The 26350-nt window shown below is 39.4% G+C and overlaps 1 protein-coding gene across 1 annotated transcript in view; it reads left to right on the forward strand.

Moving 5' to 3' along the window:
* The window catches only part of LOC122640130 (brefeldin A-inhibited guanine nucleotide-exchange protein 5), a 118098-nt gene that overhangs the window by 63413 nt on the left and 28335 nt on the right, over positions 1-26350 (forward strand). The window contains exons 15-25 of the mRNA XM_043833268.1: positions 6555-6651; positions 6764-6862; positions 6971-7171; positions 7431-7541; positions 7613-7797; positions 8802-9428; positions 9569-9986; positions 12762-13001; positions 13122-13245; positions 13374-13522; positions 18058-18414. Of these exons, the coding sequence (XP_043689203.1) occupies positions 6555-6651; positions 6764-6862; positions 6971-7171; positions 7431-7541; positions 7613-7797; positions 8802-9428; positions 9569-9986; positions 12762-13001; positions 13122-13245; positions 13374-13522; positions 18058-18414 (2608 nt within the window). The remainder of the gene's footprint in view (positions 1-6554; positions 6652-6763; positions 6863-6970; positions 7172-7430; positions 7542-7612; positions 7798-8801; positions 9429-9568; positions 9987-12761; positions 13002-13121; positions 13246-13373; positions 13523-18057; positions 18415-26350) is intronic.

The following is a 26350-nucleotide window of genomic DNA, read 5'->3' on the forward strand; positions in this document are numbered from 1 at the left end:
TCATGCATTGCATCATTTTCATGTATTTACTACCTAGCAAAGTTGCCCTAAACAATATTTAAACATTTTTATATTTTCTACAACTAGTTACACATTATTTAATTTTTCAAATAATGAAAAAAAAATGGCATAATGTAGTACATATATGAATCTAACTCCTCTCTTCTATTTCAGCCAATTATACATTTTATCAAACTATAATGAAAGAGTATAGATGGAAAAATCATGATTTTTGACAATTTTTTTAAGTATTTTATAAATTCAGAAAATACCCAAAAAATTTAAAAAAATACAGATTTTAGGGTAAATGTATAATCTTGTTGGGATGTCATAGATCTATATATAATGTATTACATATACTATATACATTCGCATTTGTTTTAAATTTAAGAAGAAAATAAAAAAAAATTCATTTTAAAGAAGGAATTTTTTGTTTTGGGTAAAAAATGCCAAAGAAACATGGATTTGAAGTCAAATATTTGTAAGTGTATACAAAGAATGTAATTTCTATGTTAGTTTAACATATTCCCTTTGATTCATACCAAAAATCAAAGATTTAAGCAAAAGAATCAAGTTTTTTTCAAAAAACTTACCTTTCCCTTCAAGAACAGCTTTTGATTTCAAATGTGGGCTGTTAGATGCACCAAATGATGTGATTTCACCAGCTTTAGGGTCGTTTTTGGCAAAGGATTGAAAGCCCTTAACAAATCTTACCCAAAAACCAAGTTTAAATGTGTTTTTTGAAGGGTTTCTCAAAGTTGGAAAGAGGTTTTTTCCGCCAGCCTGCTCAAAGTTCGACTTTCTGGTTTTCAGAAATGAAATGGACATGTGGGTTTTAAGTAACGATACGTATCGAGTCGTCTCGATATGTATCGTTATGTATCGGTCGATACATATCGAGACAACTCGATACGTATCGTTTTTTTAAATATAATAAAATAACATTTTTAAAAACTCTCGGCTATATTGATACGTATCGATTGTATCATATCGTATCGGTACGTCTCGGTCGATACGTCTCGATATAGTTGAGACATCTGCATTTTTTTAAAAAAAAGATACGTCTCGGCCTGTATCGTATCGACCACGACCAATACCGAGACGTATCGGCCGAGACGATACGATACGGTCCGAGACTTAAATCCTTGATTAAAACACCCAAAGGACCAGAATACCCCCACGGTATTCTGGTGTACTGTGTACATTATCCAACACTCCTCAAGTTGGAGCATATATGTCAAACATGCCCAACTTGACCAGAATAGGCTGAAACACTTTCCCTAATAATCCCTTAGTGAAAATATTAGCTAGCTGATCTGTAGACTTCACAAAAGGAGCACAAACCACACCACCTTCCAACTTCTCCTTGATGAAATGCCTGTCAACCTCAACATATTTAGTGTGATCATGCTGTACTGGATTCTGTGCAATGCTAATAGCAACCGTGTTGTCACAGTACAACCTCATAAGAAGATTAACAGGAATACCAAGATCTGGTAGTAGACCCTTGAGTCATAACAACTCACAAATACCTTGTGCCATAGACGAAATTCTGCTTCAGCACTAAAACGAGCGACCACATTCTGCTTCTTGCAGCGCCAAGTGACGAGATTACCACCAACAAAAGTGTAGTACCTAGAGATAGACTTGCGGTCAGGAGAACCAGTCCAGTCAGCATCAGTATAGGCTTCTATCTGTAGGTGATTATGAGGAGACAACAGAATGCCCTTTCCAGGGGCTGACTTCAAGTAGTGAAGGATATAGAGAACAACCTCCATATGAGAAGAGTAGGGATCATGCATGAACTGACTCGCAAGACTTACTGCATTGACAATGTTTGGGCGAGTATGTGAGAGATAAATCAGCTTCCCTAACAACCTTTGGTACCGGCCCTTATCAACAAGTTCACCCTCCTTTTCCTTAAGTTTGACATTAACATCCATAGGGGGTATTGGAAGGATGGCACCCTTACAAACCAATTTCGGTCAACAAATCTAGGATATACTTCTGTTGGGAGAGGAAAATGCCCTTTGAAGACCTAACAATCTCAATTCCAAGGAAGTATCTCAACTTGCCCAGATCCTTGATTTCAAACTCCTTCCCAAGAAAAGCCTTTAGATGACTGATCTCATCACCATCATTTCCGGTTACAACAATGTCATCAACGTAGACTATGAGAATGGTGATCTTTTGACCAACCCTATTTATAACCAGAGTATGATTAGCATTACTCTGTCTATAGCCTACAAAAATATAGCCTTGTGAAACCTCCCAAACCAAGTTCGAGTTGACTGCTTCAGCCCATTAAGTGCACGTTTCAACTTGCACTCTTTGGCTTGGGTTTTGTCACAAGAGAATCCTGATGGAATATCCATATACACCTCCTCATCCAGTTCTCCATTGAGAAAGGCATTCGTCACACCCAGTTGTTGGAGATCCCATCCCAATTTCACGACACATGACAACAATACTCTGACAGTGTTCAGCTTTGCAACAGGTGCAAAGGTCTCCTGGTAGTCAACCCCTTTGCCACAAGTCATGCCTTATATCTGTCCACAGAAGCCATCCACCTTTTGTTTCATTACAAATACCCACTTACATCCAACTGGTTTTTTCCTTGGAGGAAGAACCACACGCTCCCATGTATCATTTTTCTTCTAGGTTGTCATTTCTTCCATCATTGTTGCCTTCCACTCTCCATTTGTAAGTGCTTCTTGCCAATTTTGAGGAAGACGAACAGAAGAAAGAGAAGAAACAAAGGCACGAACAGATAGAGAAAGAGAGTTATATGAAACAACATGAGATATGGGATGCTGAGTATAGGCCCTAGTACCTTTGTGAAGGGCAGTAGGTAACTCGGGAGAAGGGATCTCACCAGATGGAGAAGTAGGCTCTGGGTTTGGGATTGGCAACTGGATGGGTACTGGTGTTGGAGTGGATTTAAGCTGTTTATTTCTAGTCCGGTTCTTTGAGTATACTTTCACAGTAGAATCATCAATCCTTCTCTGAAATTCAGTACTGGTTTTCTGAACAGGAGTTTGCTCCCCCTGAATTTGCTCTCCTTGAATTTGATCCCCCTGAAATTGAATGTCATTATTATTTATCTCTGGGGTCTCCCTTTGTATGGGATCTACAGTGGGAGGAATAGGAGCGGACTCATCATGAATATATTGAAGGGGAGATTCTGTATGCAGCACATCTTCACTAATGTTCTCCCCTTGAAGATGTGGAGACGGATAATAGGAAAGATGTTCATAGAAGACAACATCCATACTGACCATAGTACGCCAGGTAGGAGGATAATAACACTTATACCCCTTTTGGGTGGTAGAGTAACCCCAAAAAATACAACGGAGCCCTTGAGGCTTAAGTTTACCAGGGTATCTAGTATCCCAGACATAACAAACACTAACAAACACTTTTGGGGGAACAATAAAGGAGGAGGAGCCATGTAACAGCTCACAAGGAGAACGAGAGTCAAGGACACGCGTAGGCATCCTGTTAATAAGATAAGCAGTAGTAAGGACAAGTGGACAACATCCCCCCAATATTGGGAGGGACATTACGAGCAAACAGTAAAGCTTGCGCCACCTCTAGAAGGTGACGATTCTTTCTTTCAGTTTCAGCCACACCATTTTGGGTTGGGGTATCAACACAACTGGTCTGGTGTATGATCCCATTGGCAGCAACGTAGGTTTGGAGCTGACCTTCCATATATTCCTTGCCAATATCCCTCCTCAAGACTTTAAGAGTGGCATTGAACAGGGTCTGAACCAACTTGTGAAAATGCTGAAAACAAGAAAAAACCTTACTTTTAGAGTGCATCAGGTAAACCCAGGTGTTCCTAGAGTGACAATCAATAAAGGATACAAGCCAATGTTGACCTGAGAGAGAAGCTTTACAACTAGGACCCCATACATCAGTATGAACCAAATGAAATACGGAAGAACTTCTTTTATTGGAAATAGAATAAATTGAACATGTTTGTTTGGCCAGAACACAAGCCTCACAAAAAAATTCCTCCTTATTACAATTTTTAACTCATGCTGGAAATATAGTAGACAAAGTGCCTAAAGGAGGGTGACCTAATCGGAAATGACATTCATGCAGTTTAGAGGAAAACGAGGAACTTTGACATAATTGAGAAGGTAAAGTATTTTGAGGGTGACCACATCATCAAGCATGTACAATCCATCATACACTCTACCACATCTAATCTCCTTCCTCGTTACCAGGTCCTGAAAAACACAGTGGGTAGGAGAGCAACTAATGGATCCCTTTCCAGAAAAGATGAGAGGGAACCATCAGCCACCCAGACTTTATCCTTGCCAGAAGTGGGATAATATTTATGAAGAAGACTGGAGGAACCTGTCATAAGTGGCACCAGAGTCTATAATCCATGGAGTGGAGACAACCGATGCAGAATGACCACCAAACGAAATACCTGAGTGAGCAAAGTCGGAACCTGATGGAGTGGAAGAGTTGGCAGAAAGTGATGTAGTAGAGGCAGCGGAAGCCTGTAACATACATTTGAAAGCTTGTAATTCTTCCTGGGAGAGACCATTGTTAGCAGTGGGAACTGTACCTACACTTTCAATGTGATGAGTCTTGTTTTTAGTTTTTCCACGACCATGCTTAGCCTCAAAATCAGTAGGTTTCCCATGTAATTTCCAGCAAGTAGCCTTAGTGTGATAGGATTTGTTGCAATGTTCACACTTTACAGGCTCCTTGGAGGAGGTATTGCCACCGGCTATGGGAGTAGGGCTAGAACCAGCAGCTTGCAAAGCAGATCTATCAACAGTGGGAGTATGCAACATGGCAGCCCGACGGGTTTCCTCATTGTGAACCAAAGCAAAGGACTGCTCCAATGGAGGTAAAGGGGATCGGCTAAGAAATTGCACACGGATAGGGTCATATTCAACATTCAGACCTGCCCAGAAGTCATCAACACGAATCTTGTCAACATTGTTTGCGATAGGCAGCGATATTAGCTCCAGTGGAAGGCTGAAAGTCTGAGTAGTGATCCAATTGCTGCCATAAACTCTTGAGGGCAGCATAGTATTTAGAAACTGATAATTCCTTCTGTGTGGTGTCATGAACCTTCTTGCGAATCTCATACACTTGAGCATCATTCCCTGCCTGTCCATAAGTTTCCTTGTCAGCACTCCAAATTTGATGGGTTGTATCCAATAATAAATAATTACTAGAGAGATCAGGTTGCATAGAATGCAGTAAATAGGACATCACCATAGCATCGTTTGAAACCCATCAATCCTGAAGAGGACCAGTGTCGGTTGGCATTGTGTCACTGCCACTAATATGGCCAGTAAGTCCTCGACCAGCAATGGTTAAATAAGTGGTTAAATAAGTGGATCTGGACCACATTAAATAGTTTGTTCCATCGAGTTTAATAGGCACAGGGAAAGGCAGATAGATACTCATCCCTTGTCTGTCCATCAATTCCAGAAGTAGCAGTAGTAAGGTCTGCCATACTTGCAGAAACCAATCAATAGAACCATCAAGGAGTAGATAAATAACTCAAAAGAACCAACAGGAGATTAATGCAGCCAGCCAAAGAAGAACCAGAAAAAGGAGATCGATATGCAGGAGAAATCAATCCAAAAAAGAAAACCTGAATTTTTTTGCAAAAAACTCCAAGGATGAGGCTGATATCAGGGTCGAGTGGTCCTCTGGTATGGACAAAACTCTCCTAAAAAAATCAGCAAGATGTGACATCCCTAACCCTAAAATCGATGAGTGTCAGGGTTTTGAAAACCCTAAAAGTGAGATTGATATAGGGAAAGGGGGCTTCAATTGTTGATGTAGACTGGTGATAGATGCTGTCCAGGACTGCTAGAATGGATCTCCAGTACAAACAACCTATCTCCAGTAATAATGAGACTTGATCTTCAAGGAGGAGAGAAATTCCAAAAATCGTAGAAGCAAAAAAGTCAGTAGCTATCGCAAAAAAGAACTTATTTATATCATTGGTTGTGAGGTATGATGGAGGGCAGCACTAGATCATTCGATCACCTCATTAGTGCTGCTCTTTAAGCAAGGTAAAAAAGCAGAAAAAAAGAAGAAGAAGAGGCTGAGAGAAAGAGAGAAGAAGAGGAAGAGAGAGAAATGATGGTGGGGTTGTTCTATAACCTAGATCAGATGAATTGGCTCTGATACCATGTTTGCAGAACAATTAGAATGCAATGCTTGAATGATCCGAATAGATCGAACAAGCTCTCTATTTATAATGAAGGAAAAATTATAAAAGGACAGAATTGCCCCTATTCTAGCTGACTCTTACAAGGAGAGTCAGCAGTACATAATTAAATCATAATTAAAACACTCAAAGGACCAGAATACCCCCATGATATTCTGGTGTACATAATCCGACACTTTGACTATGGAGGGTCTCTCTCATTCTGCTGGAACATTAGTTCTGGAGAGCAGGGTAATTTGTGAGTACCCATTTAAATCAACTAACCAATTCAAACTTAGTTGAATCAATGTCTTGCCCAAATATGCCTTCCTTACCTTTGATCTACTTCTGCTTGCAGGATGCTCGAGAAAATTTGCAAGGATCCTCAAATGCTTGTTGACATATTTGTTAACTACGATTGTGATCTTGAGGCACCAAACTTGTTTGAACGCATGGTATGGGCTAATGTAATATTCAGTAGAATAGTAGAACTGTGCTGAACTGTCCATATGAAGCTTTTCATTATGCTGCTAATGCATGCACATTTTCTACTCGCCTATTACTAAGGTTACGGCTCTATCAAGAATAGCTCAAGGGACCCTAAATGCTGATCCAAACTCAGCTGTTGTATCCCAAACAGCATCTATCAAAGGTTCATCTCTTCAGGTAATTTAACTTCATGTCAGCAATAAACTCTAATTGAAAGATGTGGTTGATATGAAACTGATTTTGGCTTGCCATTTACTTTTCCATTCCATTTTATTACTTTTGCAGTGCCTTGTTGGCGTCCTAAAGTCGCTCGTTGATTGGGAACGGGCCTGTAGAGAATCTGAAAAGCAGAATAAAAGCAGTCAATCGCTTGAAGAAGATGTCTTGGTTAGAGAATCTGTTGAGCCTAAAAACAGAGAGGATGTTCCTAATAGCTTTGAGAAGGCTAAGGCGCATAAGTCAACCATTGAAGCTGCTATCTCTGAGGTTATTGCTTAGTTGCTGACTTCCCAACTCTATATGCTAGAAAGATGTTAAATAAGTAAAATAAATTTCAGAAATGTGTTCACTTTCTTCTTATTCTCTGCTGTTGTAATATGGTATGGATTCTATTATTCTTTTATGCCCTTAATTATGTTGAAGTATCTAGGCAACAAATTTTTCATTGTCTTGTCTTTTTTTTTTTTAATCTCAAAATATTTAGGCAATATTGGAAGATTTAAATATGATTTCATATCTTTTACAGTTTAACAGACAACCAGGAAAGGGAATAGAGTACTTGATATCAAATAAATTAGTGGAGAGAACACCTGCTTCAGTTGCCCAGTTTCTTAGGAATACTCCAAGTTTGGATAAGGTAAGTTTCTTTAATAGCTTATCTTTCGTTTAGCTTTTGGAGAGACAGCTAAAATCCTTCTGATTGTGTAGGCTATGATAGGTGATTATTTGGGCCAACATGAAGAGTTTCCCCTTGCTGTTATGCATGCTTATGTCGACTCAATGAAATTTTCGGGAATGAAGTTTGATACTGCAATACGTGAATTTCTGAGAGGATTCCGGCTTCCAGGGGAAGCACAAAAGATAGATCGAATCATGGAAAAGTTTGCTGAGCGGTATGATTAAATGCATACAGATACTTTTAGTTATAATAATGTACATGCATAGACATGGATATACATTACATATACTGAATACCATTGGTGAATAAGTTCCTTCTTTTATAGAGATATCACTCTACTCAGCCTAATCCCAAGTAAATGGGGTTGGCTACATGGATTGTCTTTTGTCAATCAATTCTACTCATAGCCATACTTGTTATTAGTCTAAACTATGCATATCCTATCCTCACCAATTCTCCTAGAGTCATTTTAAGGCCTACCCCTGGCTGCTTTAGTTCCTCCAACCTGAATCGTATCACCATTCCTGACCTGTGTATTCAATGGTCTTTGTTGTACATGTTTATCCCATCTCAAACGACTTTTTCCTAACTGATTATGTATCGGAGGTACTCCTAAATTAGCTCCAGCATGTTCATTCCATATTTTATCTTTTCTGGTTTACCACTCATCCTTTTCAACATCCTCACTACACTATGTTTGTTTATATGTTGTTTCTTGACTGCTTTAACATTCAACTACGCTAAGTCTGTGGACATATCTATCAATATTAATTCTTAGTCTGCAAATTTGGTTATCTTTACCATGTGGTATTTTTTTTTTCCATTTTTAACTTGTAGTACTTTAGAGATGAATTCAGCAGGCTCTTATAATGAGAATCTATGAATAATGCATTATGTACTATAATTTACGTTTTGTGTTCATTATCAGGAAAAGAAGAATACTTTTTGGATTTTGGAAATCATTACTTAATGGGTTCCTGTAGTTACTTAAAGTCTAACTACCTGTGTATACTAATCATTGTAGTACTCTGACATTCTTCCTGGTGGTTGTGATAATGATACACAAATAATCTCCATGGTAGAACCCATCTTCTTGTGTGTTCTCGTCCCTGCATGTGTACTATGCATCTTGATGTTTTGTTATTGCCATTATTTCCATGTATATGACACTAGCTCTAAGACAACAGGTTACCCTTGAATCTGTTGGACCACTTGCAGATATTGTGCTGGTAATCCAGGACTCTTCAAGAATGCAGATACTGCATATGTTCTTGCATATGCTGTTATAATGTTGAATACTGATGCCCACAATCAGATGGTGTGGCCTAAAATGTCGAAGTCTGACTTCGTACGCATGAATAGTGTGAGTGATGCAGAAGAGTGTGCCCCGATTGGGCTCCTTGAGGAGATCTATGATTCTATTGTTAAGGAGGAAATAAAAATAAAAAATGATGCAACTTTTGCCAGTAAAAACAGCAGGCAAAGGCCAGAAACAGAAGAAAGAGGCCGACTTGTGAGTGTACTTAATTTAGCCCTCCCCAGAAGAAAGTCCACTACAGATGCAAAATCAGAAAGTGAAGATATTATCAAGCAAACACAATCTTTATTCAAAAATCAAGGTGTAAAAAGGGGAGTTTTCTATACAGCACAACATATTGAACTTGTGAGACCAATGGTTGAAGCTGTGGGGTGGCCATTGCTTGCTACATTTTCCGTCACTATGGAGGAAGGAGACAACAAACCAAGGGTCATTCTCTGTATGGAGGGATTCAGAGCTGGCATACACATTACTCGTGTTCTGGGAATGGACACGATGCGCTATGCTTTTCTGACCTCTCTAGTTAGGTATGACTTCAATTTTGTTTTTTACCCGTTATTATTGCCAATTAGGTTATTTAAATGTACTGTGAAGAATCACTTTATATATTGAAATTTGATGTTTAACAATCTTTATCATGAACACCATGGTTTTGAATTATGTCCAGATTTACTTTTCTGCATGCTCCAAAGGAAATGCGTAGTAAGAATGTGGAGGCACTGCGGACTCTACTAACTCTGTGTGACTCAGAGACAGACTCCCTTCAAGACACGTGGAATGCTGTCTTGGAATGTGTTTCTCGGCTAGAATTTATTACTTCGACTCCATCAATTGCTGCGACTGTCATGTATGGTTCGAATCAGATTTCCAGGGATTCTGTTCTTCAATCACTCCGGGAGTTGGCTGGGAAACCCGCCGAACAAATATTTGTGAGCAGTGTAAAACTTCCCAGTGATTCAATTGTGGAGTTTTTCACAGCTCTTTGTGGTGTATCTGCTGAAGAACTGAAACAAACCCCTGCTCGCATTTATAGCTTGCAAAAGCTTGTTGAGATCAGTTATTATAATATGGCTCGAATACGCATGGTAAGTTGGCAACTCTTCTGTCATCCAAAATTTTTACATGTTGCTTGTGTATCTAATGCATTATTTATGAGGAAGAATATGGTGATTCATTTGCATGTTGTAAATGATAGTGCCCTTTATTATCAGTCTATATGGTAAAATATGATGCTGACCCAGCTTTCAAATCAATCTTCTATAGCTGATAAATTCACCAACTAGATGATCATGATCATCCAATCACTTGACAAATTTCTTACGAATTTCTGATGGCTGATATTCTCTAGTGCGGTGATCTAACCTCAAGTGACCATTTGAACCCTGAGACTATAAACTGTTTTGAATTTGCCTTATGATTATTCCTTGAAGTTGTGTTCTGGATTAGCAGTGCAGGTACTACTTTGATGGCCGATATTTTTTTTCTAATTGGTGTTGGAGTTTGTCAAATCCTAAAATTTTCCAATATGCGAAGCATAGTTGTCATGGCACCTAGGTGAACCAAGGCGGTTGAGGGGGGTCAAAAATTTGTGTGACACCAACAAGGCGCTGCCACCTAGGTGACCAAGGTGCCAAAAAGAGAAAAGTGGTCAGGACGCCTAGCCGATGCCTTGGCAACTATGGTTTTGTATGGCTGTATGATGTTGTCAACAGCTAAACATAGTCTTTTCACGAACATTTATCACATCAAACATGAATTATTTCATCTGGGTGTGATGGGAAGAGTTCTTCAAAGTAAAGGAGCAGTGTCCATTCTTACAAAAGGAATGTCATGATATATATAGGTGAACTCCAAAAAATTAGTATAAACCGTGTTTTCTTTAAATTTTTTTGGCAAGAAAATCATTTTATTTTTGCAGAAAAATTACAATATATTTTATAAACACGATGTTAAGTTCTAAAGGGTATTTCTGTCTTTTTGTTATCTCCGCCTCTGCTTCCTAGGTTACTGTAGAGTCGGTGGTACAGGGGTAAAGTTTTCCTTTGTACTTATTTTATTCTGTGATGCAATATTATAAATATAAGGAAGAGTTCCTGCGGCTATCTATTCTATTCTAGATGCCGGCTGTCCCCTCTTCTTGGGAAGCTTGTGTTTCTTCTTCCTTCTTCTTCTCTTCTCTCTCTCTCTCTAATCTGGTTACAAAGTCTTGATATTCTAACACAGGAAAAACAAATTCATTCCATGAAGTCATAGATCAGGCAAGCATGTTCAACATAAAAAATATTGAACAAGAAGAAATTATACATCGTATTTTTTGCAAAAAACACTTTTGGGGAATTGTGTGTTACTTTCAAGTTAAAATCTCCTCCAACTGATGTTGTTGTGCAGCAAATCTCCACCAAATGTTGTTGAGTGACAATTTTAGTGGATGCGAGCAAGATTTGGTTGTATTTGGTAAAAAATTGAGCATTTGGAGGGTGGAGGGGGGAGGGGGGAGGGGGGAGGGGGTAGGGGGTGGGGGGTGGGAGAGAACAGTTGAAATTAACTGAGACCTAATGAGACTGGTCGAGATTATCGACCAGTCTTGTCGAAATGGAGCCCTTTTATATGGTACTTTGTATCAGTTTCGGCCGAGATGATATTTCGGTCCGAAATCTCATCGAGATGCCAGAATTTCGGATGAGAAAATGCATGACTATTTCGTACCCCCATCTCGCCCCAGGCTTTGTCGAAACCGCGACCTCAAACCTTGCATTCAATTCAACAGAAGAGTTTGCTGCTCAAACCCTATGGTCTCTCACCCAGATTCAACCAAACTTGATGAACAGTTACAGTTGGAAATAAGCTCTTTTTACACCCCGAAAACCTTTCTCTGTTCTTTCCAAAGCAAGATTTCACATGGAGGTGCGTCTAGGCTTTCAAGGGAAATTTTTCTGCTCCACAATCCAACAATACAGCACCTTTCTACACTACATTCAGATCAATATTGTGCACCAGATTATGAGTGGTCTTCTTGTGGTTTACTCTTCAAGTAGCAACCACTTGTAACATTCTAAGAATAGAGAATAAATGGTCAAATAATTTCATGTCAGGGCCCGAAAAGACTCAAGTGTTTGCATATTGGAGATGTCAAATTACTTGAAACTCTTGACTTGTTTCTATCCGCTAGGTTTACCACATTTTACTTCCAAAGACAATCTACTCAAAATCTCGCCAGAACAGATACAGTGGTGGCAGCAGCAAATATTGGTGCCCTGATCCCACTTTTGGCTGTATACTCCATTCCATGAATACTGTTTATTTGAACAGGGAAAGAGACTGTTTATAGAAAAGGGGGGGGGGAATTGTCTCAGATAATTTCTTCCTCCAAAATCCACCCTAACCTGTATCACCTGATCAGACACGAATCTGCGTGGTTATATGCTTTCTCCAGATAAGTTTTTGGTATGATCCTGGTCTTCCATTTTAATAATCTGATGGATACATTAATTTACCATCAGAACTCTGTCCTTTTCTCTTAGGATCCCATGAATGATTGTTATTGCAGTTCACATTGCATATATCTTTTTAAAGAAGTTCCTGAAAGAGAAGCAGTAAATAATCTCTCATAACACCCTGGCATGGAAGCAGTAGAGGATGAATGGTGCATACAGTAGAAAGTCATCTCATGAACCATCCCATGAATCTTCCATATATTTCAGTAGGTTAAATATTTTGGTTTTATATATTTGCTAGATCCTGTTGTCTGAATAATAAGCATCACCAGCTGCTGTTCGAGGTTAGGTGTCATCATATTTTGAATTCTTGTACCGTTGCATTGAATTTGTAGATAAGCTTTTGTTGCATTTCTTTTTTCCCAGGTCTGGGCTAGAATATGGTCTGTTCTGGCTAATCATTTTATTTCAGCGGGGAGCCACCATGATGAGAAAATTGCCATGTATGCCATTGACTCACTAAGGCAGCTAGGTATTAAGTATTTGGAGCGTGCTGAGCTTGCCAACTTTACATTCCAGAATGATATTTTGAAGCCATTTGTTGTTCTTATGCGGAACAGCCGAAGTGAATCAATACGGGGTTTAATCGTTGACTGCATTGTTCAAGTATGCAATAACTTGTTATTTGTAGCTTCAATCATTGATTTAGTTTTGGCAAATGATATCCCCCACCAGTGTAATTGTCTCTGAGATTTTGGACTTGACTATTACCAATGCTCAATGCAGATGATACGATCAAAGGTTGGAAGCATTAAATCAGGTTGGAGAAGTGTGTTTATGATCTTCACTGCTGCCGCTGATGATGAATTGGAATCAATTGTTGAAAGTGCATTTGAAAATGTTGAACAAGGTAGGTTCTGCTTTGATTCTTCTTTTTCTTCTTGTAGTTAATTGTAGTTATCTGTTATCCTAGATTGATTTATTTTATAGTCTTTCATCACGGAGGAACTAAGGTGTTTCTAACAACATTTTTTCCAGTTATCTTGGAACATTTTGATCAGGTCGTTGGAGATTGCTTCATGGATTGTGTCAACTGCCTTATTGGATTTGCCAATAACAAAAGCTCTCATAGGATAAGTTTGAAGGCTATTGCTTTACTGCGTATATGTGAAGATCGTCTTGCAGAGGTTTGATTTGCAATTTATTTATTGCAGTTGTCAGAATCATGCTGGTTATTCATAATGCCTGGTCTTATCTGCTTCTTGTCTTTGTAATTCTTTCCTTAGGATGGGTTTACAAATGAGGAAGTTGGTGTTGATAAACTGTCCCCCTTCATTTTTCTTTCTCACCCTTCTCTCTTTTCGATGAGCCAAGGTTTTTATTAATGGTTCACTTTACAAAACAAAGCAGAAAGAACTATACAAATAGGAGATGGAACTGAGCAAAAATAGCTTCCAGATCGCATCGAGCTGGAGTTGATGATCATTCACTGTAATTAGTTTCCAGAACTGAGTGAGCTGGAGATTGGATCAAATTTTTAGTATTCTGGTCTGAAATGTATTTGAATATATTTCGCTCTTAATAGTTGTGGAAAACATACCAAACGAAGATAACTGGGAAAAGGTCCCTGCCATGGCTTCTGGAATAAATTATATTTTCCTGGTTTTAATTTTTATTGGGTTTTATTTTGATAGTTGAGTAAATAAAGTGAAAGGCTTATTTCCGTCGCTTGTTCCATAGGTCCAAAGTTGTCACGGCGGTTAGGCGACCCAAGGCGTTGGAGAGGGTAAAAAGTTAAGGCGACACCAAGCAGGCGCCCAAGTCGACCAAAGCGCCTGGACGCCTAGGCATCGCCTTGACAACTATGCATAGGTCTTAATTTAGTGGTTAAAAGTAGTTGTTTTGTAACAGGTCTTTACTACCAATTTTATTTATACTGTTCACTGAATATCTCTTAGGATTGAAACTCGTGTATCAACCCTTCAGTGTTTTACCTATTCTAATGTCAATACTAACAATGCGATCGGAATTTTGTACATAGAAAATTAAAAAATTGCTTAGATGTGGAACGGATGCATGTGATCAAAGAAAAAATTATTGGAAGCTGTTTAAAAAAAACAAGGGAAAAAATAACAAGGGGAGGCTTCTTTGTCACTGCCATTGATGCTTTGAAAATTTTGACTGATGACCAGTCCACATGGTTCCCATATCTATCCAATTGTTCTCCTCCACAGGTCTAACAGCTGAAAATACAATGGCTGGAAATACACTAGAAGATATGTTGGGCCCAGCCCATCCCTAATTTGTTTAGTTTTCCCCAGGCTCAAGCTGGGGCTGGTCCATTGTAAAAGGTCAAGGCCAAGAGCTGTCTGCTTACAAGCTTGGCTTACTGCTCCACCCATTCCCAACTCCAGTAGTGTTAAGGTTTATGTAATTTTGGGATTAATTATAGACGGAGATAGGGTTTCAGATGTGGGTAGGGGCATTATTTCAGAAATTTAAATAAAGGAGAATACAAAGGTGAGAGCAGATAGATAGGTGTTATTCAAATGGTTCTGACAGATTCTAGGCATTTTCATCCTGGTTCCCTGGTGATGGCTATCCACTATGTCACCTAGGCATGGGCCAGGGTGCCAAGGCGAGTGCCATTTATTCCATTCCAGAATTTATTTTATTGTTATTCAGTTAATTTTTTTAGATATTTTTGTAATATAGTTATGTTACATATTTTATGTGCTTTCTAGTTGTTTAGTTGTATATTTCATAGTTCTTTATAGGTATGGTTAATTATTTTTTAGTTTTGCTTCCTTTCCTGGGTCTTGTTGCCTCTGTACTCTGAATGACCTGATGATTTGAGATCAATGAATGTTTTGTTTCCTAGCTGGCACCTAGTCATCACCTTGTCAACTATGTTCCTATGCATCACACTGAGTGAGCCATGAAAGCATATTATGTATAAGTCACCTTTTGGAGGAGAACAAACTTTTTATTTTAAATAAGTTTCAAGCTCAAAACCTCTGTTACTAAGCAAGAGTTATCTATGTAAGACGAAAACCCGTGCTGGGTGGTGGCCTACCGTATGGCTCTTATAACCTATGCTAGACCAGGACATTCCAAGAAAATTGTAGCCCCTAATCATTACCTTAAATCAAAAGCCTGAACAACCATACTGTTCAACTATTTAATCTCTCTAGCCTGGTCATTCCAAATGAATTGTAGCCCCTAATATCACCTTTAATCATCAGCCTGTACAAGCATACCATTCAACTGTTAAACTTAAATCTCCCTAACCTATTTTATTACTTTCCTTGCTCTATCCATACATCTTATCAACCCAGTGGACGAGGCTCCCGTCACGGCGGGGCCTGGGGAGGGTCATATTGTACGCAGCCTTAACCCCCGCTTTGTGGAGAGGCTGTTTCCTGACTAGAACCCGTGACCACTTGGTCACAATGGAGCAACCTTACCGTTGCGCCAAGGTCCACCCTCAAACTCAAATTGGGTTGGCTGTGTGGATCCTCTTTCGCCTATCAACTCATAACAAAGATAAATTATTGGAATGCTTTATCATTGGAACTCAACAATATCATTGGGACGCTTTATGTAATTCCCTTTCAATAACACTTTTGGCTAGGGTATCAACTGTGCTATTGATAGATTTAGTTGAATAGTAACTTCATCTAAGTCTGCTTCTTGGCCTCCTCAATGGCATGGGATAGTTTCCAAAAACTCATGGGAGGATGAACCACTGAGGAGTTCTGCTTATCCTTAAAGTTCTGAAACCCCAAAGATACCAGTAATTCAAGGCTATGAAATAATGGAAGCTATGCTCTAGTGGCGGGTAGTCCGAAGATGTGGCTCCAATCTCTGAAAGGAAAATCTATCTATGACAAGGTTGGCTAATTAAAATGGGCTCAAGGGGGAAAGAAAAACAAGGATAAGGTTGCTATTGATCCAATTTCTTTTTCTTATCATGGTTTCAAGGGTTTGGTAAATCTCAATCAGGATCAGCATTGGTCAGACCAATCCAGCATTAAATCCACAGTGGATTGATCCTTTATGTCTCAGCTGATCCAGTCCTGATTTGTATCTGGATTGTCTGATCCTGGGGACAATGTGTAGGAGCTAGACTTCAAACCCAAATCCACTGGATCATGTGGGGCTCGAGGAAATGAGAGAGCTGACATGATCGAAATGACTTCGGTCTCGTTTCTCATATTAAATTAATTTTATGTTGAAGTAGGTTGAAATGCAGGGATGTTGATTGAATCCAGCCTTGAAATTCGATCCTGCGGAAAAAAGAAAATAGTCATAACTGGCTGTTAATCAAAGACTGATATCAAGAAGTGGCTTCAAGGGGATAAAGTTAGAATCACCCTCCCCAGTGAATTGGTAGATCTTTACAAATTTTACTCTAAAACCTAGTAATACCGTAACATCTTTACAAATTTTACTCTAAAACCTAGTAATACCGTAACACACTTCCTTGGGAGGGAGGATGTTAGGGTGGGGTGGGAATTGTGTCTTGAGTTGGCGATGTTTAGACATCATTCTGTCTCTTTATATTGACAAGTATCTTACATGTGCTGTGCTTAGATGTTTTAATCTAGTACTACTGTACTAAGAAGCTTTCATAATCCAATTTTCTGCTTGGGGTTGAGTGTAGTATGAATTCTGCAGAAACAAATTGTTCCTGTAGGAAGATACTGGTCTTGATGTTTAGGTGTTGACATGGTTGGCACTTCGCTTGGCAGGCCATGCTTTCCATCAATTGTAGTTTAATGTATAGAACATTATTTCTATAGAACTTACATCGGAGTTCAAACAATTTTTAGGAGTGGTTTTTCTGGACAGCATGTCAAGAGAGATTTCCTTTCTACCATGTGGCATGTTCAATGAAGCTGCAATTTTGTGGACAGATTGACCACAAGGTCTTCTTCGCCCGTGGAAAAATAGAGGTTTGAAAATCCAATTGGAAAATTTGATAGAATTGACTGCTGAAAATGAAAGGCCAATATGTCAATACATTGGAGGGTATATGATTGAACTTGAGTCTGAAATTTTACATAAGGCCAATCCATGCCATTTCCTAGATACCCATGGTGGGATTTGCCACATCCTCCATGTGGTACAACTAGGTATGCAGTGAAGAGATTCCCTCTTCACTGCACAATCCAGAGGAACTTTTTCTTTGTTTTTATGTTTTATTGTTTGGGATAAACTTATAGAGTATGATTTTATCAATAGATGTGCTTATGTATCTCTTTTTTCTGTTATTCTTTTACATTTTTTTTTTGATAGATAGGGAAAGGAGTAGGGTTTTTAGCAAAAGAAGTTGTTCATTTACATTGATGAGCTGAATTTATTTGCTATTTTATCGTTACAATGTTCTGCATAAAACTCCAAACAAAATAGAGTTGTGAAAAAATTAATGGAATAAGAAACATTGACTGCACTTTATGATTAATTATGTATCAAATAACCTTCTTCAAATGTACTGTATGAGTCCCTGTAGTTGGTTTCTCTCTCTTTGTGCTTTCTTTTCTGGGTTTCTGGATTCAATGGAGTTCAATGAATGGTGGAACCGTTGTAGGCTGTTATTGCAATAAGAAACGACTTTTTCCCTTTGTGTTTGTCTTCACTTCTCAACCAATGGTGCTTTGAGGTTAATATACATATCCCTATTTGGAAAGGGCTTCTTATTACCCTCCTTGTTCTACAGGGCCTTATACCTGGTGGTGCTTTGAAACCCATTGATGCCAATGAAGATACAACTTTCGATGTCACTGAGCACTACTGGTTTCCAATGCTGGCCGGTTTGTCTGACCTAACTTCAGATCCCAGAGCAGAGGTCAGAAACTGTGCACTGGAGGTGCTATTTGATTTGTTAAATGAGAGAGGTCACAAGTTCTCATCAGCATTTTGGGAAAGTATCTTCCACCGTGTACTGTTTCCAATTTTTGATCACGTGAGGCATGCTGGAAGGGATACCTTAGTGTCTTCTGGTGATGAGTGGCTTCGTGAGACCAGTATTCACTCACTTCAGTTGCTCTGCAATCTTTTTAACACTTTCTACAAGGTATTAACAATTATTTTTATAGTGTTCAGAACCGTATGTTTTTCCAAGTCTTGTCATCTAGGATCTTATATAACGAGTTTTTCTCTTGATTATTGTTATTGCCAACTAATGCGTCCTGTACTTTGTATTTCTTTTTTATTGCATGCCTCTATATATTATGTTGGAGATTGATACTTATATATATACACTGTATATCTTTTGTTGGGATTTATCGCACATTGGAAAACATTGGGACCATGGATGCCTTCATATACCAGTAGGGCTTCTCCACCAAGTAGCTTGAGCTTTTGGGTTGGACTCTTCAATATCTTTAATTTTTTTAATGAATATTTTGGAGTTGCTGGTAAGAAAGAGAACCTGTTTTAGGTTCTGATTAAATCAGAAGGATAGAACTGAAACATTTTAATCATTTTAATATTGACTTTGGTGATGTTGGCCAAGCAACTGAAAATTTTCGGTGATTGTGATGTTGGCCAAGCAACTGAAATATTTCGGTGATTGTGATGTTGGCCAAAATCATGTAATTTTCTTGTGACTTTGGTCAAGTTCAGCCAACTCTATGTTAGATGTTAGATGTTAGATGTTAGATGTTGTTCCCTATTGAAACTGAAATATTTTGGCGAAAACTATTAAAATTTTCAAAATTTGACAACCGATTCCGATATTATGCATAGAGATTTTTTTTATTGACATCCCTTAGGGTGCCAAACAATTTGTATCCTTACTTTTTTGCCCTTTTAGTATGACATTTTTTTTAAATTGAGTATAAATCTTGTCATTTCATACGTGTACTCGAAAAATGTGCTAGACAATGACAGCTTTTGACAGTGACATAGTAATAAGTCATTTTCAAATTATTTTGAAAACCTTTTTTTACCACTGACCTAAAGAACTTCTGGGAATAAGACAAAGGGAAATCAAAAGAAGGTTACAAGTTCTAGATATACCTATAGAGGTGTCATTTAGACAGTCCCGTATGTATGTTTCTTGTTTCTTACTCCTTGCATGTGTTATTGACATAATTAATTTGGCTGCGTAACAACGGCCAGATGTGACTTGTTGCAAGCGGTTCATGAGTTGACATCCTTAATAGATCATCTTTCAGGCATTAATTAACTACGGTTTGGATACTAAGAAATAGAATCCGCACCTATGTCTGAAGTTTGTGGACACAGAATCTGAAACAAACATGTCGCCCCTTTATTTATGTGATATAAAATAATTTTTAGAATCCCCTAGCTTATAAATAATAAAGGCATACACAGGAAATTTTTTATATGGTGTAGAATAATTTAGATAGAGGGCAGACCTTTGTGCAACGGTAAGGTTGCTCCACTGGGACCAAGTGGTCATGGGTTTGAGTCAGGAAAAAGCCTCCCCGTGAAGGTTAGGCGTGGATTACCATTTCTGTGAGCAAGCAGTTTAGTTATATTAAAGATTAGTGATACAAAAAAATACTGCTATACCCTTAATTAGTACATACCATGCATAGTTGTCAAGGCAACTAGGCGACCTAAGGCATTGGAAGGGCACTTAGATGGTAAGGTGTTGCTTAGGCACCCTAGGCATGCAATAATCACTACATGTAATATAGCAATGATAATTTTGTAGAATTATTTTTATATGCAACATAGAAGCTATATCAATGCAATTTGATATAATTATGCTAGTAATGGCCTAATATGAGAAAACCAACATATAATAACAAAGCATAGGTTATACAATCATATTCATAAAAAAACAAAGCAATAAACATAAGTCAACGTAAACTCATGAAGCGTCAACAAGGTGTATTGTCGTCTTCGACCCAAGAAAGAGCTTGGATGCCTAAGTGACGCCTTCACAGCCATGAAACCATGACAATAATACCTTTATGAAGAAGACTACCCCAAACTACCCCTACCGATAGAAGTAGACACTTATACTCCACTAAAAAAAGGGTGTACTCAGTACATGAGGCTCCTGCTACTGCGTGGTTTGGGGAGGGCCATAATGTATGCAGCGTTACCCACACTTCATGGAGAGGCTGTTTCCCGAGTCAAACCTTGACTACTAGGTTGCAATGGAGCAACCTTACCGTTTCGCCTCAAACACTATGCTCTACTAGTAGGAGAGAATATACAATAATCTCAACATTCCCCCTCAAGCTGGAGCATGTACATCAGCCATGGCTAACTTGAAAAATAATCTCAATGTCTGACTTTCGCTCCATCTCCCTTTGCAACCTCTACAAGTTCATTGCCAAAATCTTGGCAAATAGTCTCAAGTTGGTTGTCGATTCCCTTATTAGTGACAATCAGTCAGCTTTTGTGCCTGGTAGATGCATTTCAGATAATATTCTCCTTTGCCATTAGATTGTGAGAGGTTTTGACTAGAAAAACCACTCCCCCTCTACCCTTATGAAAGTGGACATTCACAAAGCTTTTGACTCCTTGCGTTGGGATTTTATTGTTGATGTCCTAAATAAAATGTTGTTCCACCCCATCTTCACTCATTGGGTCTACCATTGCATCTCCTCCCCTCACTTCTTGGTCCTTGTCAATTGTAGTCCAGCGGGCTATTTTTCTTCCTCTATTGGTATCCGCCAAGGTTGCACCCTCTCTCCTTACCTTTTCACCCTTGCCTTTAAAGTTCTCTCCAGATGTATTCAATCCTGCACTGGCCAGAAACTCGTTATCCCCATCCCTAAATGCAAAGCCCTTAACCTCACCCACTTTGATACACTAGATTACTTGCAATATAGATAACATCTTGATTATTGTAACAGAACTGAAGATAAAACCTAACCTGTAGCAAGAGAACTAGAAGAAGAAAGCAAAAAAGAAAGAAGAAGATCTGAGAAGAGACGAAGTAAAAACCGAGAGAGAGAGAGAATAGACTTCTCACGATTTAGTTAATCACTAAAACGTGAGAGGCAGGTTTTATTTATAATCAACCTTAAGTGAATTACAATAAGAAACACCCAAAATACCCTTGAGACATAACACTAAATAGAACTAACTAGAAAGAACCATAAAAGACAGAAATAACCCCAAATAACTAAACACAATAATCTTAACACTCCCCCTCAAGCTAGAGCGTAGACATCACCAAGATCCAGCTTGGAACAGCCACTTGCAAACTGTGGTCGAAACAAAGCTTTGGTAAACATATCTCCAAATTGAAACTGGGATCGAACAAAAGGAGTAGTAATCAACTTCTTTAGAACAGCATCGCGAACAAAATGACAGTCAACTTCAATGTGCTTGGTTCGTTCATGAAACACTGGGTTGTTGGCAATATAGATAGCAGCCTGGTTATCACAGTACATCTCCATGGGCTGATCACTGAAATAACCAAGCTCATGAGTAAAGGAATGAACCCACATCAATTCAGCAGCTGTGTGAGCCATAGCTCTGTGCTCAGCCTCTGCACTAGAACGAGCAACAGTAGTTTGTTTCTTGCTCTTCCAAGTAACTAAGTTACCACCAAAGAAAGTACAGTAACCAGTAGTAGATCTACGATCACCATCAGAACCAGCCCAATCGGCATCAGAAAATCCAACAATGCTAGTGTGTCCATGACGGCGATAGATAAGCCCCTTGCCAAGAGCACCCTTCAGGTAACGTAAAATACGACACGCAGCCTCCCAATGAACTTGCTTAAGTGTCTGCATGAACTGACTGATAACACCCACAGCAAAAGAGATAGCAGGACGAGTAACTGTAAGATAGATAAGTCTACCGACCAGGCGTCGATACTGGTGTGGATCACTAAAGGCTGTGTCATCAGAAGCACCAAACTTGACATGAGGATCTATAGGAGTATCAATAGGTTTACAACCCGTCATACCTGTCTCATCAAGTAAATCAAGAATATACTTCCTTTGGGACAAACTTAGACCGTGAGAACTGCGAACAACTTCAATGCCAAGAAAATACCTGAGGTTACCCAAATCCTTAATCTGAAAATTGTCAAGTAGATATGTCTTCACCTGTGCAATCCCAGAAGCATCATTACCAGTGATAATAATATCATCAACATATACTACTAAGATGACCACATTAGACCCCTGTCGTCTAACAAATATAGAGTGATCAGAGTAGCACTGAGAAAATCCACAACTAGCAACAACATTGCTAAATTTATCAAACCAGGCACGAGGAGACTGTTTCAGTCCATAAATTGCCTTATGAAGGCGACAAACTCGGACACTATCCTCCCCCTGAGCAACATACCCAGGAGGTTGCTCCATATACACCTCCTCCTGCAGGTCACCATATAAGAAAGCATTCTTCACATCCATCTGAAAAAGGGCCAGTCAAGGTTAACAGCCAAAGAAAGCAAAATACGAACGGAATTCAGCCGCGCAACAGGGGAGAAAGTTTCAAAGTAATCAACCCCATAGGTCTGGGTAAACCCCTTGGCAACCAAACGGGCCTTATGCCGCTCCACAGTACCATTGGGACTGTACTTCACGGTGTACACCCAACGACACATAACAAGATCCTTACCAGGTGAGAGATCAACCAAAGACCAAGTCTTACGAGAGATGAGAGCCTCTATCTCCACATCCATAGCATTTTTCCACTCAGGGTGAGACAGAGCAAGGGTATAAGAAGTGGGAATAAAAGTAGAATGTAATGCCGTAGCAAAGCACGATAATGAGAGGGAAGATGAGAAACAGACACATAATTTGCCAGAGGATAAAGAGGACGGGTGGTGCAAGTACGAGTACCTTTTCTCTGAGCAATAGGGAGATCATCAACATCAATAGGAGGATCTGTAGGCAAAGAATCAGCTGGTGGCGGTAAAGGTGGGGCCGCAATAGGTTGAAGTGGGAGCAGCGACTGCTGTTGGTGACGACGCACATAAACCTGTACAAGTGGGGTAGTTATCGGCAGAGGAAGAGGAGGAAGAGGAGTAGGGGCAGCAACCCGACCAACTTCATCAAGATGAACATCAACAGAGGGACCAACAATATAAGGGGAACTCTCGAAAAAGGTAACGTCAGCAGAAATAAACTGTTGGCGAGTAACAGGGTCAAAATAGCGATACCCCTTCTGGGTACGAGAATATCCAAGAAACAAACACTTAACAGCCCGAGGAGATAGCTTATCAAGCCTGGGGCGAAGCACATGAACAAAACACTGACACCCAAAAACACAAGGAGGAAGAGAGAAAACAGCCCGATCAGGAAACACTATTTTGAAAGGAATTTGATTATTTAGAACAGATGAAGGCATACGATTAATTAGAAAACAAGCTGGCAACACCGCATCTGCCCAATAGAGTTTGGGAATATGCATATGAAACATCAAAGAGCGAGTGACATCTAACAAATGGCGATTCTTGCGCTCTGCCACACCATTTTGTTGGGGTGTATAAGAGCAAGAAGTTTGGTGAACAAAACTGAGAGACCTCACGCTGAATTAATTCAAGGGCATTGTCAGTACGCAAAGTTTTTAAAGGAACACCAAACTGAACTCGAACTTCATTATAAAACTGTTTAAAGACGGATACAAATTCAGATCGATCCTTCAAGAGGTACAGCCATGTCATCCGAGAATGATCATCAATAAAACTAACAAAATAAGAAAACCCTAACCGACTTTTGACCCTGCAAGGACCCCAAATATCCGAATGAACCAACTGAAATAAAGAAGTACTCCTAGACTCTGGACTCAAAGGAAAAACAGTACGATGATGCTTGCCAAGCTCACAAACTTCACACTCGATACGGAAGACAGACTTGCAACTGGGAACAAGATGCTGCAGCTTAGAGAGAGAAGGATGTCCTAGCCGATAGTGCCAATGTAAAGGAGATATGCCAGGAGAAGTGGCAACCGCTACAGTAGATGTAGTTCCCAAATCAAAGTAATAGAGGCCTCCCTTCTCATACCCGCCACCAATCTTCGTCTTTGTTGCAAGATCCTGAAAGACACAATAAGAAGGGTGAAAGGTTATAGAACAATTCAAAGTTTTAGTTAATTGACTAACAGACAAAAGATTAAGAGGAAGCTTGGGAACATGAAGAACATTAGTTAAAAATATGTCAGACGACAAAGAAACTTTCCCATGACTAGTGACTGGTATGGAGGATCCATCTGCAATAGAAATCCGAGAGGACATAGAAGGCTGTGTGTAAGATGAAAACAAATTAGGCTTACCAGTCATGTGAGATGATGCTCCGGAGTCAATGACCCACGGAGAGGATGATGACACAAAACAAGCAGTAGAACCTGAGTGGGCAAGAACAGCTGTAGATGTAGAAGATGAAGTCTCAAGTTGTAGGACTCGTTGTAAGAGTTGAGAGACTAAATCATTAGAAGAGTTACCACCATCAGTAGAGGATCCCGGGGCAGTGTCGGAAGAGTGCACAAAATCAGCCCCTCCATCAGATACGGCAGAATTTGCAAATTGCTCACGGGCCCACTGTGGTTTGCCATGTTTGAGCCAACACTTATCAATAGTATGATTAGACCGATTACAATGAGTGCACCATCTAGAACCAGCATCAACAGAACTAGAACCAGCAGTGTTAGACATAGTCCCACGACCTCCAGAACCAGCTCCACGACTACTCCCAAAAGTAGAACCACGACCGCAAGAAGAGGTACCACCACCACCACAGCCACGCCCTCCAGTAGAAGTGAAAAGGGCAGAATTATCTTTGTTGGGAGAAGCTGAATCGGATTTCACCACTGAAGGGGATACAACTCTCTGGAGCCGACAATATGCTTCATTCATAGAGGGGATCTTCTCTCCAATCAGCAATTGACTTTTGATGGATTGAAGATCAGAGTCTAACCCAGAGAGAAATTTGGCAACCAAAAATTCAGATCGTGGGGACTTAATTCCAGCAGCATCAGTAGAGATAGGCTGGTATACATTAAGTTCTTCCCACATCCCCTTCAATGAACTGTAATACTCACCAAGGGATTTTCCATCTTGTTTAAAAGAGAAGAATTTCTCATAGAGGTCATAAATTCGGGACAGATTTGTATCTTGAGAGTAGCTTTCCTTGAGTTCTTCCCAAACACCCTTGGCAGTTTTATGAAACATGACATTAGAAGCAATGGAGGGTTCCATGCTATTCCAAAGCCAGCAAAGAAGGGTTGCATTCTCAGCCTTCCAATCATCATATTTGTCATCAGTAGATTCCAGAGGTGCCATGGTAAGGTATTTCATCTTCCGGCGAGCAGTGATATAGACCTCAAATGCTTGAGACCAAAGAAGATAATTAGAAGCACCATTCAGCTTCACACTGGTAATCTGAATTTTAAAGTTGTCGGTAGAAGACTTAGAATCAGCCATTAGGGAAAATAATAGATGTAAACACCAATGTCGATAACAGCCCAAAAGAAAACCCTGATCAAGGTAAAACCGATAGCCTTGAAGAATAGGGTAGAACAGCCCAATACAGAAGTATAATCTTTGATGAAGATAACCACCAATAATGATGTATAATTACTGTAACTCAAGCAGCAAGAATGAAGAACAGATCCCGGAAGAAAAACAAATCGATTTCCACGGGTTTTGGAATATCGATTGTCGTGGTTTTAGACAAGCAAGGAACCAATCTTCAAGTGCTTGAACAGAAGCAGGAACATACACAATCGTTGCGGCATAAGGAGGGAACTCTAGTCCTTCATGAATATATGACTAGAGTTCGATCAATATAAGCGACATATGGTTCTTTGAGACCACGATAGAAATAAAAGGATGAAAAACCTTCAAAGCAAAGAAGAAGAAAGAGAATCTCGTGGATCAGAATTCAATGCTTTGATACCATGTAACAGAACTGAAGATAAAACCTAACCTGTAGCAAGAGAACTAGAAGAAGAAAGCAAAAAAGAAAGAAGAAGATCTGAGAAGAGAAGAAGTAAAAACCGAGAGAGAGAGAATAGACTTCTCACGATTTAGTTAATCACTAAAACGTGAGAGGCAGGTTTTA

Source organism: Telopea speciosissima, chromosome 9, assembly GCF_018873765.1.
Source record: "Telopea speciosissima isolate NSW1024214 ecotype Mountain lineage chromosome 9, Tspe_v1, whole genome shotgun sequence".
Taxonomy (NCBI): domain Eukaryota; kingdom Viridiplantae; phylum Streptophyta; class Magnoliopsida; order Proteales; family Proteaceae; genus Telopea; species Telopea speciosissima.